General features: G+C 34.7%; 3 protein-coding genes across 3 annotated transcripts; 1 reads left to right on the plus strand and 2 right to left on the minus strand.

Annotated features, from left to right (window-relative positions):
- Nucleotides 1–551: 551 nt before the first annotated feature.
- On the minus strand, nt 552–7,838 carry LOC140751647 (glutamate receptor ionotropic, delta-1-like). Its single transcript, XM_073085621.1, has 9 exons — nt 7,372–7,838; nt 7,206–7,291; nt 6,842–7,030; nt 6,589–6,752; nt 5,756–5,925; nt 2,841–3,034; nt 2,043–2,335; nt 1,357–1,540; nt 552–1,062 (listed from the first exon to the last, which is right to left on the minus strand). The coding sequence occupies exons 1-9, from the start codon at nt 7,517–7,519 to the stop codon at nt 793–795; spliced, it is 1,698 nt and encodes a 565-aa protein (XP_072941722.1). The 5' UTR covers nt 7,520–7,838; the 3' UTR covers nt 552–792.
- Nucleotides 7,839–9,603: 1,765 nt separating this feature from the next.
- Rrp45 (exosome complex component Rrp45) lies at nt 9,604–14,833 on the plus strand. The gene is made up of 7 exons (XM_073086067.1): nt 9,604–9,789; nt 9,861–9,955; nt 10,533–10,755; nt 11,317–11,537; nt 12,313–12,564; nt 13,746–13,927; nt 14,680–14,833. Exons 1-7 carry the CDS (start codon nt 9,724–9,726, stop codon nt 14,775–14,777), a joined length of 1,137 nt encoding a protein of 378 aa, XP_072942168.1. The 5' UTR covers nt 9,604–9,723; the 3' UTR covers nt 14,778–14,833.
- On the minus strand, nt 14,358–18,175 carry Sap30 (SIN3-associated polypeptide 30). The gene is made up of 3 exons (XM_073086068.1): nt 17,324–18,175; nt 17,000–17,218; nt 14,358–15,549 (listed from the first exon to the last, which is right to left on the minus strand). The coding sequence occupies exons 1-3, from the start codon at nt 17,516–17,518 to the stop codon at nt 15,421–15,423; spliced, it is 543 nt and encodes a 180-aa protein (XP_072942169.1). The 5' UTR covers nt 17,519–18,175; the 3' UTR covers nt 14,358–15,420.
- Between the last annotated feature and the right edge of the window lie 23 nt (nt 18,176–18,198).

Raw genomic sequence — 18,198 nt, forward strand, 5'->3', positions numbered from 1 at the left:
CACCACAGCTTCCAGTAGAATGAGGGGGGGGCCGTGCCCTGCTCACACCATACCGTTGTTCGCGGCGTGTACACGTGAGACGACAGAACCTTCATATTACTTCTCATACACTACAGTACTTATTCAAGCTATATAGAGAACCTGTGTGCAAAATTTCAGAACTGTAAAGTCCTTGGTTTAGGCTGTACGTTGATTTCTGAAAAATTAAAAAGTCATTTAGTTAGTCAGTCAGTAAGTCACCTTACTGTTTTATATATATACAAATATGTTTTTATAATCTCCGTTTAATTTCCTTTCATTTGATACCCTACTCGATTGGTTCGGTTAACTTTTTTTTTTAAATGTGTTACTATTTCGCGCCAAAAATCCGCCATTTTGATTTTTTTTTACTAACACCTATCTAAGGACACTCGGGTCATTGAGACAAATATAATGACATTTTAACTGTTGAAATTCATCCAGCCGTTTGTTAGATCGGATCAAATAAAGAAAGACAAACATACAAGATACACGCGAAAAACATAACCCTTCCTTGGCAGTCGGGTAAAAAAGGCAAATGCTTGGCTTAAGCATCTTTACAAAATACGTGTACATTGTCAACACTTTAATTCACTTTTCCTTAGCTGTTCTGGAACTGTCTTTTTTGGGTTTTATTTTAAATTTTTAGCTTCCATTTTAACCGAACGTTGAAGGCTATATTCGATTAATCTACTTCGGCTTCGGCCTGAACCTTCGGAACACTATGAAGGTTCTACCACACTCGAACTACGATAGTTCTATAAGCTCTACAAGTTAACGGTATAGAAATGCTGAAGGTGACCTAACAGGAATCAACCTCACGTCTCCGCTCACAGTGTTCACCACCCAATATTCCCTACCATTTACAATTTTTTTCTTCGATTTCTCATTTATTTTATATCGAGAGTTAGTGCCAAATAAAGATTCGTAAGGAGGAGGATGGCTGTCGTTGTAGTCATTAAACTTAGCCTCTTTAGTGCCTTTGGACTTCGTTGCTTTCTTCTCTGCATTTATCTTTCTAAGGATGGAACGCTTCATAAACATCTGAAAAAATACGATAAAAATGTTAATTAGAAAATCAAAGAACTTACTTATTGAATAACATATAGACAACAAGTCAATGATAAAAGCTTTGGAAGTCGAGGTTCATATCTACTGCATAAGACTATGATTTTGCTAAGTTTTAAATTATTATTACTTGCATTGATGATGACGAAAAACCACAGGAAAAAATGAACGTACCAGGGAATTCCTCCACAACAATCTGGATCGGGTATTTTATATGACTTATATTTAAAAAATAAAGCTAAAGTGTCACTTTGGACAACATTTTCTTACCTCTCCAATAAACACAGCAATAGCTGTAGCCAACCCAATGGCCATGATAATGTAGGTCATCATGAGGTCACTGTTCCTTAACTGCCGGTCCTTGGACTGCAGGTCCAAGGGACATATCTTGGTAGTTGGCAAGTCTCTGTGCTCTAAGAATTTTATTATACCTGCCTGGTTAAGGCGGATAATGCTAGAAAAATAACAAAGGATTATTGTTTGTTTCTTTTACATTTATCTACTCACACCTACACGTTATATCAAAGGATCTGTTAGGCACAAATTCTGATTGTATTTTCATCCTGAAATTGTAAAAGTATACAGACAAATCTTGTACTAAGAATCTATGTTTAAATAAAAATATAACCATCCAAATTATTTGAAGAAAATGTAATTAAATAGTTAAATGTTAAAATATCGGTTTATCTCTTTCCTTGCGTCCTTTCAGTTTTCAACGGTAATTGTACTTATCAGGCACGCGTTTATTTAGATTTATCTAACTTCCTTCGAATAACTTAACGAGAAAAGAATGCTACGGCCGTGCCGCTATTTTTGGCTTTGGCTCGACTTGGCGGAGGCACTCCCGTGCCTCCAGATCGAACACAAATAAGCCATATCGTGCGAACATAAAACTTCTACAGGCAATAAGTAAGATTTTATGAAGAAAAATAACTGATGAAGTTGATGAAACTTACATTTTATCGAAGAGTACATTCAAAGTCGAATTATTAGGGTACGCGAATCCTCTCAATTGCTTCATAAATGCTTTCGGTGCCACAACATAAGTGCATCTGTCTGATTCTGCTATACCCTCCTTAGTCTTCTGCAAGTAGTCGTTGTACATGATGTGGTCGATGCTGATCTGTTCCTTCACGAGAACTGAGCCTCCTTTAACTAGAGGCAGGAAGTCGGTGTTGCTTTGAACGTTGGGGAATTGTGCCCTCCCATTTGACACCATCGTGCTCAAGTAATAAAGACTGTCTTCTGGCTGGTAAGAAAAATGATCGTAATTATATTACTTGAATCGATCTTATTTAAGAAAATATGTATTTCGATGCAAAGTAGGCAAGTAGTGGTTTATTATCTATGTAGCTATATTGAGATTAATTTAAAACTAATGTTATTTTTTAATTTTAGTTCAAATAAATTTATATTGAGTAAGAACAAAAAGGTTAGAAAACAAGTATTTAGTTACATTATTTTGTAATCATGTTTTCTCTCTGAAACCTTCATTCGATACTATCGTGGATAATCAATCATTCGTCCGCCATATTGGATTGAAAATAACGTTACTCGAATCGAATTATGCAAGTTCGTTCATACCAAATCTGTATGCAAAATTTTAACACTAGGGATTGATTGGTATTAAATACAGTTGCAAGATTTGACCTTCACATACATTGATATATCCGCAGGATATATCCTCTATCCTCAATATATTGGATATCTCCTAAATCCTCATTCGAGGAGGATTAATCAAAACCTAGACTTACGTCTCGTATAATATATTGCACAGCGCTCCCCTCAGCGGCCACCCAGCGGTAGTTTTTCTTGAAGAGGTCCTCAGGGGTTTCAATGTCCAGAGTAAATTTAGAAAGAGTTAGGAAAGCGGTCAGATTCGCTGTATAGAACGATGATAGTAGGATAATGAATATCCACCAAGTTGCGAAGAGTACTCGTGTCGTGTCTGAAAATATATTACATTTATTATTTCTATGCCCCTTTGTCAATAACGAAATAATTAAGGCCGTCTTAATGCCGTGCCGTAATTAATTAAGGTCGTGGCTAATGGGCACACAAGAAGTGAGGGAGAGGAATTGATCTAGGGTGTTCAGGAAGGGGTTATTTCCCTTTTTTCGCTTGTGCTCTGCTGCTAAAGCTTTTACGCATTTATACCAAACATATTGTCCTCAAAAGACGTCATCAACAGTCTTCCTACAAGAAAAGTTTCCAGTAGGTAACCTTACAACGTTTTCATACCAGTACCTAACCTGAAAAAGGCACCTAATAGAAAGCTCTTCTTAATTTTCTTTGAAATATCATGATATAGATGAGTGTGGGTTAAATGCATACTAAATTACATTATCTGTGTATTTACAGAAATTTACAAATCATACGTAGTTATGTCATAGGAATAAAAGTACCTACATTGATATACGTAGTTAGTTATATCAATGTAGGTACTTTTATTCCTATGGGTAGATATCTCAATATAGTGACCGTGTACGAAGTATTTAAATATTTACCGACTGTCTTCAACTTAAATATTTACGGTCTTATTTCCTTTGATCGGTTTGCAACCAACATGACCTTACAATTGAATTACTGTTATAAAATATTTGTTTACGGCGACTCTGTTTACTAAGTCAATATTTTCATATGCCCAAGTTCGAGCTAAACAGAGAATTAATAACACTAACCCTATAATAAAACTTTGTTGTCAGTTTCGAAAATTATAAATCGTGTATGATTAGTGACAATGTACCGGTGGAAGGGCGTGACCAAGATTGATGGATTACATCCATTATTAGTCTAGCTGATACAATCAAATGTACTTAAGTAGCTAGCTAGCTAGCTATGAGCAATATTGAAAATATCGGGACGGAATTGTTAATAATAATACTAGACTTCGCCCGATGTTCGTCATTCGGCCATAATTTAAATATTGTATCTATCTAGGTACTAAAAAATTGCTTGTACCTAAGTGAAAACATATTTTTAACACGCTTTTATTAGCTTAGGTTTTATGTATGTATGTATGTAGGTATGTATGTAAGTAACAAGTAACGGAATCTTTGAACCTGATTTCTATCCACTTTGAATATTCAGTTTCATTCAAAATTTTGAAGAATTATCAAAAATCGATATCAATACACCATTTTAATAATTTTGTACCATTGTCCTTATCCACATCCTCAGGATTAACGATTTTCGAGGCCAGATTGTTCGAGCGCCTTAGAGAAAGTTCATCGCAAGTTGAACTTTCGCAAATAATTATTGCTTTTTAGTTTCTATAACTGTTATAGCGTGATTTTTAGTTTTGAAAATAATAATGTTATTTCCCTATAACTCAAATGTTCTGAAACATATCTATAAGGCCCTCTTGTAGAATGATTTTTAGGATTCCGTATTCAAAGGGTAAAACGAAACCCTCCGCTGTCTGTACGTGTGTCACTGGGCTTTATCTCTTAAACCTTAATAGATAGACACTTGATTTTTTTACAAACAATGCATAATGGTGGTCGCTATAACAACAAATACTAAAAATTAATATAATAAATATAGTTCAAAAAACTAAAAACACGCTTTTATGATAAAAGCAACTAAAAAGTTGAAAACACTTTTTTTACAATTATTCTATTTAGTGGTCCTTAATTGATTCTTAGATTGAAAATAATTTTCTACTTTTTAGTTGATTTTGTCATAAAAGCGTGTTTTTTAGTTTTTTGAACTATTTTTATTCTTTTAACGGTTAAGAACATAATCTTTAGAAAATGATGCAGGTATACAGGTACGCACAGAGCAGATTCCACTTTTTGACGTAATAAAAAAGAGTGTACCTACCTATGTGCGTGCACAAGAAGTTAAAATTATTATAAACCAAAATAAATCTATACTTATAATAAATCTGTAGAGAGGTCAATTCTGTACATGAAATATATTTCCAAAATAACTATCAGGGGGTGATTAGGGATCGATACTGATGCCAAAAATGCAATCAGTAAAATTTTTGTCTGTCTGTCTGTCGGTCTGTCTGTCTGTCTGTCTGTCTGTCTGCCCGTATAACCGTTATAGAAACAAAAACTACTCGACGGATTTTAACGAAATTGGTACAATTATTTTTCATACTCCTGAGCTGGTTATAGTATACTTTTCATCACGCTACAATCAATAGGAGCAGAGCAGTGATGGGAAATGTTGGGAAAACGGGAGAAGTTACTCAATTTTTTAAGCTTTCGTCCCGTGTGAAACCTTAATGGTTAAAGATACACAGAAATGATGTATGACGGAAATGTTCTCCTTAAAATTATATAAATAATATCCCACGACAGCATATGTCTATCTTTTATGGTTGACTAACAATAACACGTGTAACTCCCCATAGTTTAGCAGTTCGAAGCTTTCTGATTATATTTGTCTACTCCTACGTTTATAACACTCTCAGTCATCCCTATTTAAAAAAAGTTGTGATAAAAGATAAGGGTCGTTCACTCTTCATTTTTTTTTATATGGCAACACAACGTTTGCCGGGTCCAGCTAGTATAAAATATATTGGAACATAATAATATCACGTCATATCTATCTTTTGAGTAGCGTTTAACCAATATTTTATCTTGTATGACGATAAAGTTATTGATATAAAATAACACGAATAAGTTTTTTTTTTTTTGGAAAATTCTAAACGTACTTGCTTCTGGCGCCAACGTAGTACCCTGCTTGATGAAAGATCCATAGACAAACCAGATGCTCGGTGTAATGGAAATGAACTGTTCTTTGTCCGTGACTAGTTTAGAACGTAGTCGGGTAAGAAACGTGATGCACGGTCCATAAGCCAGCACTGCTATTAGAATTAAGTACCTGAAATCATGAACTTATTATAATTAGTCATTAGGTTTTCATTTTTATGTCCCCTTTTACATTTAGTGACCCCTCCGTATAACGTATTTTACTATGGCCTGGAGCGTACTGTATCTACTAAATTGCCAAGGCGGATTTATCGAATGATGTAAGAGTTAATGCAGATTAGCGACGCTGCGACAAAATATTAATGCGATTTCTACTAAACATACATTTCTAAATAGAAATGCATTTAAATAAATATCACCTCAAATATTGCCTATAATAATACGTTTACGCCCCCGTATTCTAGTATTAAATCAGCCACATAAATGAAATTTATTACTTTATTTTGTAGTATCTAATATCTAAGCTCGACGTTAGATAGATCTACTAACTAACAATCCTTTATTTTCCTTTTTGGGATCAGTTTATAAATATTAATATGTTTTTGGGAACAATTATTACTTTTCAATATTGTAGTGATGTCGCAGGCTCTTGTGTTATTGAAAGGCGTGTTGATTGAACGAAGGCTTTATTATGACTGTTTAATATTAAGCTAATCCTAACTTATATAATTAGGAGTCCTACGCACACTACAATTGTATACCTATAACACTATAATTGTATACCTATTTGTTCTTATTTTTTCCAAAAGGGCTGTTAAAGTTTTATGCGTCTTACCACACGTATGTATCAAAGGGCGCAAGGAGACCAGACCCGGCAGCAGATTCCTTCGGCCTCTTCAACATCATCATCCAAACGCCTTCATCAAGTTCGCTGGAGAACGTTACCATCTTCTTGTATATTTCAAGACTTGGAAGAAAAGCCGCAGCCAAGTCGACTTTCTATACAATTGCGTTATAACAGAATAAATTAGGATTTATATTAGACACATCTACAACGAACGTACGAGTAATCTTTAAAATGAACTTACGCTACTGTTCACGAGACCTATCAAGGAATCTTCTGGTCTCTTACCGCCTATTTCGTAGTTTCTTGCAGGAAGTATAATTTCATAAGTAAAATTAAATTTCCTCTGCAATATGCTCACAATAAAAAATGCGACTCCACGACCAACCAGTGTTCCATTATCATCTCTTTCTATCCAGCTTAAAGGACGATTCTGAAAATGATTAGCAATTAAGGCAGTTTTAAAGTAGAAAACATCGCGATAGTATTAAGCAGATGACATGTTTCTTAGCGATCACTAAAAAAGAATAAAAAGAATCTAAGAAAAAAAGTAGAAAGGTTTGAAAAAGAAATGAAAGAATTAATTCCTTACTGTGTTGCCTACTTACATTATAGGTAGCTATTTTAAGATGTTTCCCATTAACTGAATCTGTTAACGTCTGAATAAAATTTTGCGTCGTTGTCAATTGCGCATCTACGAAAATTAAATCGAACATAATTAGGTACCCATAACACGTAATCCAAAGTTAATTTACAGTTTATGTAATGACCCACCGATTACAGGGTTATCGTAAATGCTTTCACAAAAGCTGGAATTGCATACTGCGGAGAAGATAAGATCTAGGCCAGCCATCGCGGTCGCCATCGGTGGTCGATGAATGTAAACTACGGGCGGTTGGTGGTTGGTGGTCAAATGACACATCGATGTACGAGGATGCGACTTTGACGTACTGCCCGATCATGCCATATTTATTGCACGATGGACTAATATAGATAAGACGGCAGATTGATACTGACATATTTTGCATCATTTTTAATTATTCTAGTTTTCGCGACTAAGAAAAGGAAAAACAATATTAATCACTTACTTAGTCGTCCATAATAATGTCCATCACTTCAGTTTCGATTAAGAAAACAGAAAATCTGAGGCGGAGCATGCAGTGCACTTAATGGTAAGGTCAGCCACGAAAATGTTTACCTAACTCAATATAGAACAGATAGTTCCTTAACACAAATATACTGACATTCAACGGAATAAGCACCGAATGTAAGTCATTTACACTTCTCCATCAAGTCACACAACCATCAGGTTTAAAACCATAAGTTTTAAAGGTGATGGAACCTTCCGTGGTTCGACTTCAACGGCACCACCGCCATACCTAAGTCTGCCTAATAAAAGCAGTGTTAGGCACTGCTTTGGTTAAGGTTTGAAGGGTGTGGTAAGGGAGTCAAGAGGAGTCAAGGTAGACATACTTTTCAGAGGCATTCCAGCTTAGTCCTCAAGGGTGGAGAAGCGTCTATAGCTGACCTCATATAGAATCTTATCTGGGGTTGATTACAGTTGCCTATGAGCGGCTGTAGCCACTTACTGCCAGGTGACTACATGCTCGTCTGCTACTTCTAAATCAGTCAGAAGTCTAAGGTAGCAAATTTCAAGGGCGGCAATTGTTGTTTTATATAATGGGTTAACAAGGTTATTAAAAATTATAATTTTATTGACTTATGTTTTTTTCAATACAAATCTTGAATTTGTTATTAAAATGTTAAAAGGCAGGTCCATATGATGTTATAGATACCGATCACCATTAATGGGGGTGACCGCAGCCCTGTTATGTAAATTTATGTCACCGAAGTATAGGTTAGGTATACCTACTACTTTATGGTGAACCAAATGTCGGCCTCATTATCTGGTTACATTTTGTGGCTACTGACTATAAAATTTTGATAAGGCGAGTAGATAGACATAATTGGATAGGTAGATAACTACGTAATATTTTATGTTATTATTGAAAGTAAACAACTTTCATATAATTTCTTTATGTAGTGTATACGAGAAAGTATTTTATTTTTATGAGACTAGAATTTAAGAACATAGATTATTTGGATTATAATTACTTAGGTGTCCACAAAATTGGTTTTTCTACACAAGTATAGTCCGCGTAAACCTGCTAGTCCGCTCTGAACATAGGTGTGAATCGCGTCGCCATAGCAAATTGTATAACTACCTGAAATCATGCTCGCAACAACTTGAGAGCGGACTAGCAGTTTGGCGCAGACTATACGGCTACAGTATCCCCTGCCTGTCGTAAGAGGCGACTAAAAGGGGGCTTCCAGCGTTGCCGGCGGCAAGAGTCAAACCAAACCGTCAAGAGCTCAAACCGTCTGGAGAGCAACCCCAGGAAGAACGGCGGCATGTGTGGTCGCATGCCGTCGTAAACACCAGGTGTGCGGGAGGAGCGTAAAGTGCTTCCCCCAGGGCAGAGCCCGACCGGGGCATCGCGCTCGGAGGACTCCGGTTGTGTTCCATTGGAGATCCCGGAGTTCTCCACCAAACGCTGAGGACGGCCACCGGGGGGGTTTTAGTGCGGTAAAAATCCCACATAGCCCGGCGTCGCTCCCACGTCGTCGGGTACCTTGTGAAGGTTTCCCTCTCGAAAAAAAAAACCTATACTTATTTTATCAGTAAAACAAATAATAATGAATATATGACATATTATTGTTAAAGATTTGCGAAATTCGACGCTTTTTTACGGTTGCTTGATTGTATCTTTTTAATGCACGCATTTGTTCTATAATATATAAAGATTAGAATTATGATAGTCCCATACTGCGTTTAAACATGTGCTTTTTTCCAATTTCCTGAATGTTACTACTGAAGAGGTCATTTTTTTATTATAATTATGGGAAATGCCATAATTTAAAGCGGTTAATTTAAGGCTTGTGTATTTTTAGGGGACATTTGTTTTATTAACTTTTGGAGGGAAATAGTTCACAGTATGTCAAAAGTACAAGTTACACATTGGCAACACTACCGAAAATAACCTATAAAAAGATAAAAACATAACCTTATAAATGCAAATATTAACTTGTTATTAGTTATTCCAAAATATTTTATTTATTTACAGCATGAGAGAAGTGGTTATATCCAATTGTGAGAAAAACTTCTTACAGAACATCGTGTCAGAAGGCCATGTAAGTGTTGTGATGAAATCCTAAACGACCACTGAAACTTTGTACTAAATAAATATTTTTATCCATTTCAGCGTTTAGATGGAAGGAACTATAATGAGAGTCGTAAATTGGAAATATCGTTTGGATCAGACTATGGAAGTTGTTCGGTGTCATTGGGAGAAACGAAGTAAGTCACTATTGGTAAACGTTTAGGTTTTACGCGGGATTATCCAAATTTTGTGAGCAAACCTAGAAAGTAATTTGTACAGTAATACTCGGCTCAGTGGAAGGGTTGTATAAGTAACGCAGGTTCTACTTCAGACATAAGTTTGTTTTCTAACGGGTATGTAATTCATGGTATGAATTCATGTGATATTTCATAACGTTGTACTCATAGATATATTATCCTACTGACGTAGAGAATATATCTATGGTTGTACTATACTTGACAAACATAGAATATGAATAAGACTAAAAATATTTACAGTAAACTATAACTAGGAATAAAGTAAAAAAAAAATTAAATTGTTCATGTTTAATTTCCAGCCTCATTTAAGGTCACACAGTTTGTCAACTTAACCCTTGTGAAGGTTACAAACTGTGAGTGTGTGAATTATGCATTAAATGTGTATGTTGTTGTTGTTAGTGTATAACTATTATTATTAGGCAGAAAACCTGATGGATCCAGTCTCAAAACTTGTATACTACTAATTTTAAATTAAATTACTATACAAATCAAGAAACATTTCATTATATTTTTCCAGAGTGTTTGCACAAGTGTCCTGCGAGATAGTCCAACCAAAACAGATCCGGCCCAATGAGGGTATCCTGTTCATCAACCTGGACATCACTCCAATGGCAGCTCCCCAGTTCGAAGCGTACCGTCCAACTGACCTCAATGTGTACTTAAATAGATTACTAGAGAAGTGCTATAAAGACTCAAAATGTATTGATCTTGAGTCACTTTGTATTGTTGTTGAAGAAAAGGTATATTATAATATCAATAATTATGCAAAGTTCACAAAAATGTCACTTATTAACAGTTGTGTTCTAGTTGTGTTCTAAGTATGGTGCTGTTACAGTCCATATAATCAGTAGTAGATTAAGTTATTAGAATTTTATTAGTGACTGTTACCTGGTATGAAGTTCAACTGAAATCTTCACTGCAGTCTTTGGACTTCTGCAGGCCATGTTTGGTTTGACTTGAAGCCAAACATATGTTGAAATGTATGTCTGTTATAAGTTTTGTGAACGCAGCAGTGAACACATAATTTGTGACCTACTACCTCAGTTACCAGGCTTCAAATGAGACCAGTGCAGTGCGAATACTGATGGTAGAAAAGGATGACCTTTTCTGGTTATGTTAAAAAATATCCTATTTTAAACTCACTATCCCATTAATTCATATAAATACATTAAATTTATCAATTAAACTTTGTATATATAGTTGATTAGAATAGAATGATATAGAGGCAGTTTGTCATGATGACCATTATATGAAATTACTTATATTTTTTGAGTATACAATATTCTTTTTATTTTTTTAAGGTATGGTCGTTAAGAGTAGACTTAAAAGTCTTGAACCATGCTGGTAATTTAATTGAATGCTCAAGTATTGCAACACTTACTTCATTGGCACATTTTAAAAGACCAGATATTACAAGAAGTGGTGAAAGTGTTATCATACACAGTTTGATTGAAAAAGACCCCATACCTACAGTACTGTATCATTACCCGGTCTGTGTAACATATGTTATATTTGGCACTGAGTAAGTAACATTTTTTTATATGAGAAAAATATCAAGTTTTCCTGTTGGTTGATAAGGAATTGCCGCTTTTGGGTACTTGTCACTGTCATTAGCATAGTAGCAGAGCTGCATTCTTGTCTGAAGGATGTGGTAAAGTTGATATTGTGATAGAAGTTTGTTTTAAATTGTTTAATTTAGGAAAAATAAAAAATCTATTATTGATATAAGGTAGAGTTGGTATTTTCGGTAAATATGAGATTAATTATACCTGATATCTTGGGGTGTCTTCAGGAGAGGCAATGCATCTGAGTTTGATCTTATCTAGAAATTGTTCATTATGGAGTTGGTTACAGATGTTCACAAGTGAAATTGGTTACTTACCATGAAATTGACTGCATGCTCATCTTATACAGGGTGAATTTTTCAAATGGGCCTTCAAGGCCAAATCCGGAACTATAATGATTTTTCGCTAATCCTTATAGTTTCGGATTTAGCCCTGAAGGCCTATTTGAAAAATTCACCCTGTATATAAATTCTCGTGTCACAATGTTAGTTACCGTACTTCTGCGAAAGGGCTTTACTGATTTTCACCAAATTTTATATGCATATTCAGTAGGTTTGAGAATCGGCTACTATCTATTTTACTATCGGCTACTATATATTTTATACCCCTAAGTGATAAGGGTTGTTCACCCTTAACTTTTTTTATTTATATAGCAACATAACATTTGCCGGGTCAGCTAGTTTGTTTATAAATAAATAATGTATGTGTACTTTAATAATTTCTTGCTTCCAGAATCTTATTATCCGATCCAACATTTATTGAAGAGTCAGTGTGTATGAGTAGCACTGAAGATGGCATAAACACAGCTGGAGGTATGCTAGTGGTTGGAATGAATCAATACAAGGAGTTGTGCTTACTTGACCTAACCGGAGCTGCTATTGACAACTCCAATATTATAACCAAGGCTATAAACAATGCAGCGGAAAGGTGTAAAGAAGTGGTTGATGTTGTGAAAAAAGCTATTATTAATGATGATACATTAAGGTAAAAGAGTAATATACTCATACATATTATAATTAAAATAATTTCAATTTTTTAAGATCATAAACATGTCTGCTTGTTTAGCTTCACAAATTGGGAGTTTCTATAGGAATTTGTTAGCAAACTTCGACTTTGATATCCTAGAGGTTTAAAACAAAACCTCCTACTCCTGGGTTTTTAGACTTCAGAGCATTGTGACGTTAGTACCATATAAAAAAAATAGATGATGTCAGGAAAAGGACTTAGTGACAATCAGGGTCATTTAAAGTTCAGTAACTGCTTATCTACCAAGACTGCTAATCTTTCTTCAGGTTTCATGAGTATTTAGTCTTGTTTGAAAATGCGAAAAATTGAGAGAGTTCCCATGTCAATTTATTCTTATCATTCAAACATAGATATTGCCCCAAAACCCAACATTATTTAAATTGTATTATTTATAGTTACATTATTAGGTATTGTAAACATTATAAGTAAAACTGGGTTGTGTAGCCGAAAAATTTGTGGGAAGCAATGCCTAATATATTTGCATGAAATTTTACCAGTCACCATATAATACACAGTAGTTATTATGATACTTACAAGTCTTCAATTATGTTTGTACACTTGAATGTTGTTGAAAAGATGTCCAACATTATCAATATTTTTATCTCTGCTAGTAGCAATCAAAACTACATAATAATATTGTTGTTAAACATACAATCTGGCTTTCGTGTTGTTGATAAAATAATGTATGCCAGCTGCAGTTATAAGGCAATCCAAGGCAAGATTGCAATTTTGCGCTTCAGAGAACTTCGTTTTATTTTTTAAAACACTAAGGTGTTACTGCAATCATCATTAGCATCTAATTCTTTAGGCATAGAAACTTAGGCATTACAAATTAGCATAACAAATTAGCCGTTTTTCTTAAATAAATTTCGGCGGTCAGTGTGTCGAAGCTTAAGCGATTATGATTAATAGTATTTAGTAGAAAAATTTAAGTGACATACATATTTTCAGAGACATTTAAATTTGAAAATGTATCACTTACAATACTTTTCTATTTTTGATGCCCGGACCCATACAATAATGTTAAGATTCCCTGAAGGTTTGTTCTCCAATGGAGTCGAAACCCAACCCCAAGTACTGAATAATGTTTTAAAATATTTTTGTGCAAGTTGTTTTAAAGTGATTTATTTCATTTTTAGGCGAAAACGAATCAAAATAAATATGGGAGACACAATAACGAATGAACACATACAGTCGATGAGCAAGAAGGATCTTAGTATATGTCTTAAGAGATACAATGTGGACGACATAAAGAAAGAAAATGAAGATATAGAGATGGCTGAAAAAGAAAATGAAGAACCGGAACTTAGCAAATACAATGGTGTGTATATTATTCTCGAAAATTGCATAATTTTTTTGTATACTTGAGCCTAACGACAAAACAGACGTGCTACCTGATGGAAAGTAGTCAACGTCGCCTATGGACACTTGCAACACCAGAGCCGGCTTTGAAGGAGAGCTCTTTTTTAACCTTTTTTGAAGAGCCCCATGTCATAGCACTCCATTGAATACCTCAGGAGGAAGCTCATTCCTCATCTTGGACGTTCGTGGTAAGAACCGAACCGTGGAGAACTACCATGAGTGAAGTGAGTGTAGATGGAACTTCACATAACATAGGCACCAGGTCAAATAGTTTCGTGGAACACTCACCATTGCACAGGTAGAGCAAGCAAAGGGAACCTATGTTTGATCATATGGCATAACGAACCTTTAAAAATGATATATTGGTAGAATTAAATTAAAACCAACAATTATGTAATATGCACATTTATGTTCTATTAGTGTTAATTTATTTAACAAAACAAGTTTTTCATCTTGAGGTTATTGCATATTTCACTGCTTAACATTCTTCTTCCAATTTGAAAAAAATATTGTAGGGAATGAATTAAGAATTAAATTAAAAAGTCTAAAAGTAATTAAAGCTTACAGTTTGCAAAAACAGTTTATTAGAAATATTTTCTGGTGAATTAAGTGTGCAAGTACGGTCCGGTTAAGTGTACGGTACGGGTCGGTGTTAGCTTAAAATTGAAATTATTTGTTCCTTTGCAATATATTTGTTTATTTTCATTTCAGTTGTGCCATCTAAACCATATACAGCCGAGATTATTGCAAAGAAAGCTGCCTCTACATGGATTGAAGTTTCATCAGAGTCTGAATGTGAAGAAATTTAATTTGAATATCAATTTGTGCTTGTTACATACTTAGTAATAAATTTTTCATTTCACAATTTTCTGTTATTGAAACTTTTTAATGTCGTTATAATAATACCAATATTTTTCCTTATCTATTAACAATCTTCACATTTCATACTCTTGTAGTGTAACTGTAATAATTATTACTTGGTAAATAACCGGCATTGGAGGTCCTACCAGATGTATATGTTTTAAACCAATCACTCAGTTTTTAAATAATATGATGCTAACTCTTCTGAATTTCATATACCTACACACTAATAACTTTAGAAAGCACCTCATCTCATACTTCATCATACTATGCTGCAGTTTATGTTTCTCAATTAAAAGTGAGTCATATGTTTCCTCTAAGTAGGAAATAGTGAAAGTTAATTTATAAGATACAATATGTGGTTATAAATTGAATGTTAATTAATATAATATTGCTTTAATAAGCAAGATGTGCATATGGTACAAGATACATTAAATACTTATCTAAGAGTACATTTTCATCGATAATATTTAAATATGATAAAATCTAGAATGCAGATTGAAAATTTGAGAAGAAAATTTACTGAGTGGCCTAATGTCCTAAAGTTAATATTAACACTACATTTCATAAATAATCATAGTCACAAAGAGTCTACACAGAATCTGAATTCATTCCATTCTTCTGATCCAACTTGTTGCCATTGGTTTTCACCATGTAGATGAAGAAAGTCACAATCTCCTTTTCATTTACTGGCAATGTCTTGAAATGCTTCTGTATAGCCTGAAAATAATATTTTTCATATTATCATGTATTTAGAATTGAAATAGTGATGTTAACCGATTCATTGCGATGTCAAATTTTCAAACTTCTAGCTGTGGCGTTGAACAAAAATACCGTGACACTGCTGCCGTGCCAAGCGCCATACGATTAAATGACACGGCTCCTGTGTCTTCAGCCATGCGGAAAAGAAACCAGTGTTTTAGTCATTTTTACGTGATTCTAAGCCTAAAAACTCTTAGTTTACATTCGAAATCTAACGTGGACGGCAAGGAGCGTTGTTTCAAGTGTTAAAAAGGGGCAAAATAAGTGTATTTTTGGAAATGGAGGGTAAGTTGCTTTTTTAATACAGGTGTGCTAAACCTTTAGGTCTAAAAAATTGTTTTGATTTTTCTCGTAACAAATTTCAAGTATTTTAAACTATGCAAATGAAAATTTACCAAGTTTGATTAAGTAGTTAGTAGTTTATGGCAAATGCGATTCTCTTTCGTAGCATCAAGACTCATATAAGCCATATTGACCCGAAAATTAAAACAGCGTGGTACTTTTCCATAACTTATGATCATAAATCCTGTTTATGGTTTAAGATATTTATTTTCCGAAAAGAGTACGACTCACTTACATAGGAAAATACATTTTGATTTTAAAATAATTATACATCAAGCATAGGAACATTATTAATAACGTTTAAGAATTGTAGGTAGGAGCGATTTAATACAATTTGTGGAATATTTCAACGTATGACATGTTTGTGTGAACTGTTTGTGGTTTAAAATAGTGCAGAATTTTAACAATTTATAAAAAAATTGCGATCCGTCTAGCTTTGCACGTTTCAATTTTCAAAAAGGTTGATTACCCCTATGACTCTTAAAATCGTATAATATCCAGAAACGAAGGCTACTAGCTTGATTCACGTGAAAAATTAATATAGTTTTGTTCTGGGTAGCTCTCCCTAAAACTTAATTTGAAGGAGTTACCATCAATTTCAACATGACACGGTTCTCGTGCCTAACGCCACACTAAAGAAATTATCATGGCACGGTAGCCGTGCCATCCGCAACGAATCGGTTAAATGATATCACAATTTTTAGTAAAATATGGATATTTACAATATTGTTAGCCTGGATTTGATTATAATGTATTATAATCAAATCCAGGCATTATGTTTAGATAGATTGTGTGTGATATTTTATTTTTATACAATCATGTTTATAATGTGATTGCGGTCAACCTAATGCTAAGTAGTCACTGTACCCAGGGATATAACATTCACTTACAACATACTAAAACCAGTATTACATTACATTACTATTGTTACCCTGTAATTTCCCAGCCACTAAATGTTGTTTACAAAAACATCACAATTCATGTATCCGTGAGCAATTTAGTTATAATAATCTTTATAATTATTAAATGAGGTCACTTTGTTTTAAGAATAAAACCAATATCTTACATCAGCTAATTGAGCTTTGTTCAGACCAGGCCTGGTGGGTACTTTGTAGTACCGCTTGTACCTCCTCAAGGTGTTCACCTGCAATTGTAACCAGTCCACCTCGGGGGAGTCCATATCAGCCTCATTGCTGTCGTCTTCTGAGTCTTTAGGCCTCCTCTGCTTTGTCCTAGCACACTGAATCATTGTCTTGTGATAGTCGCAAATATAAGTGTGTCTCGCCTGGAAATCACGATCGCGGTTACTTATTGCGTAGACAAAAATTTATGAATAGACATATCAGAAAAGATAAATGAAAATGTGTTGTGAAGTTAAAATTGGACTAACCTGAGGATCGATGTTGAGTTTGAGTCTCCGTTGAGCGACTGTCTTCTGGATGCGCTTGCTGTAAGAAGCGTTGCCAGCAGGTCGCCTACAGCGGTCGCTGTCATCCACAAGGCAACATATTTGATCTGAATTACCTCTTGAATCTTCTTCTCCTGTACTAAACCCGTTGTTCATTTGATACTCTCGTTGAATCATATATAACAGAGATTTTACACTTGTACAACAGACCACGCACTGCGCGACGAAAAATAGTTCGACGTATTCATTCACAAAGCCCCGCCATATAGGTTATAATTTGTAATAACACTGAACATTCCTACGATAAAAAGTTAATTAAAACCATAACGAAACTGTCCGGCTAGTTCTATTTTACATTAAATACATCGATTGGAATTTGAGAATATTTAATCACCGCACCGAAGACTAATAAACGTCCATAGCTTCTTTTCCGAAAACGTCTAAACGTAAATCTATTTGTTCGCGCAGTATTATGCTTTCACAGCTGATATCATAGTGCACAATAGATGATCACTTTTTTCGGTTCACTTCCAAATGAACAGATATATTTGCAATAGACGAGATGGATACTGAAAAATGTTTTACACCGATCGCCATTCGTTTACGATACGTCCCGTCACCGAAACGCAACAGACAGCAAGGAAGCCAGCAAGCAGCGCACACACTTGTTTGAGATAGCCCGAAATGCTCGCTCTTGTATGTACTATCGCAGCTCTCGCTCTCTCAACTCTCTCAAATTTCATGAAAACAGTGACAATGTTAGTGTGCGTACATTCTGTACAGTGAACGAGAAGAGATGCCATGAGATGCAGTACAATATAGTAGTCAGATAGTGTAGTTATATAGGTAAGGTATAA

The sequence above is a fragment of the Epargyreus clarus genome, unplaced genomic scaffold, assembly GCF_041222505.1.
Source record: "Epargyreus clarus isolate Ecla_fem2 unplaced genomic scaffold, WU_Ecla_fem_2.2 ptg000023l, whole genome shotgun sequence".
NCBI classification, from domain to species: Eukaryota; Metazoa; Arthropoda; class Insecta; order Lepidoptera; family Hesperiidae; genus Epargyreus; species Epargyreus clarus.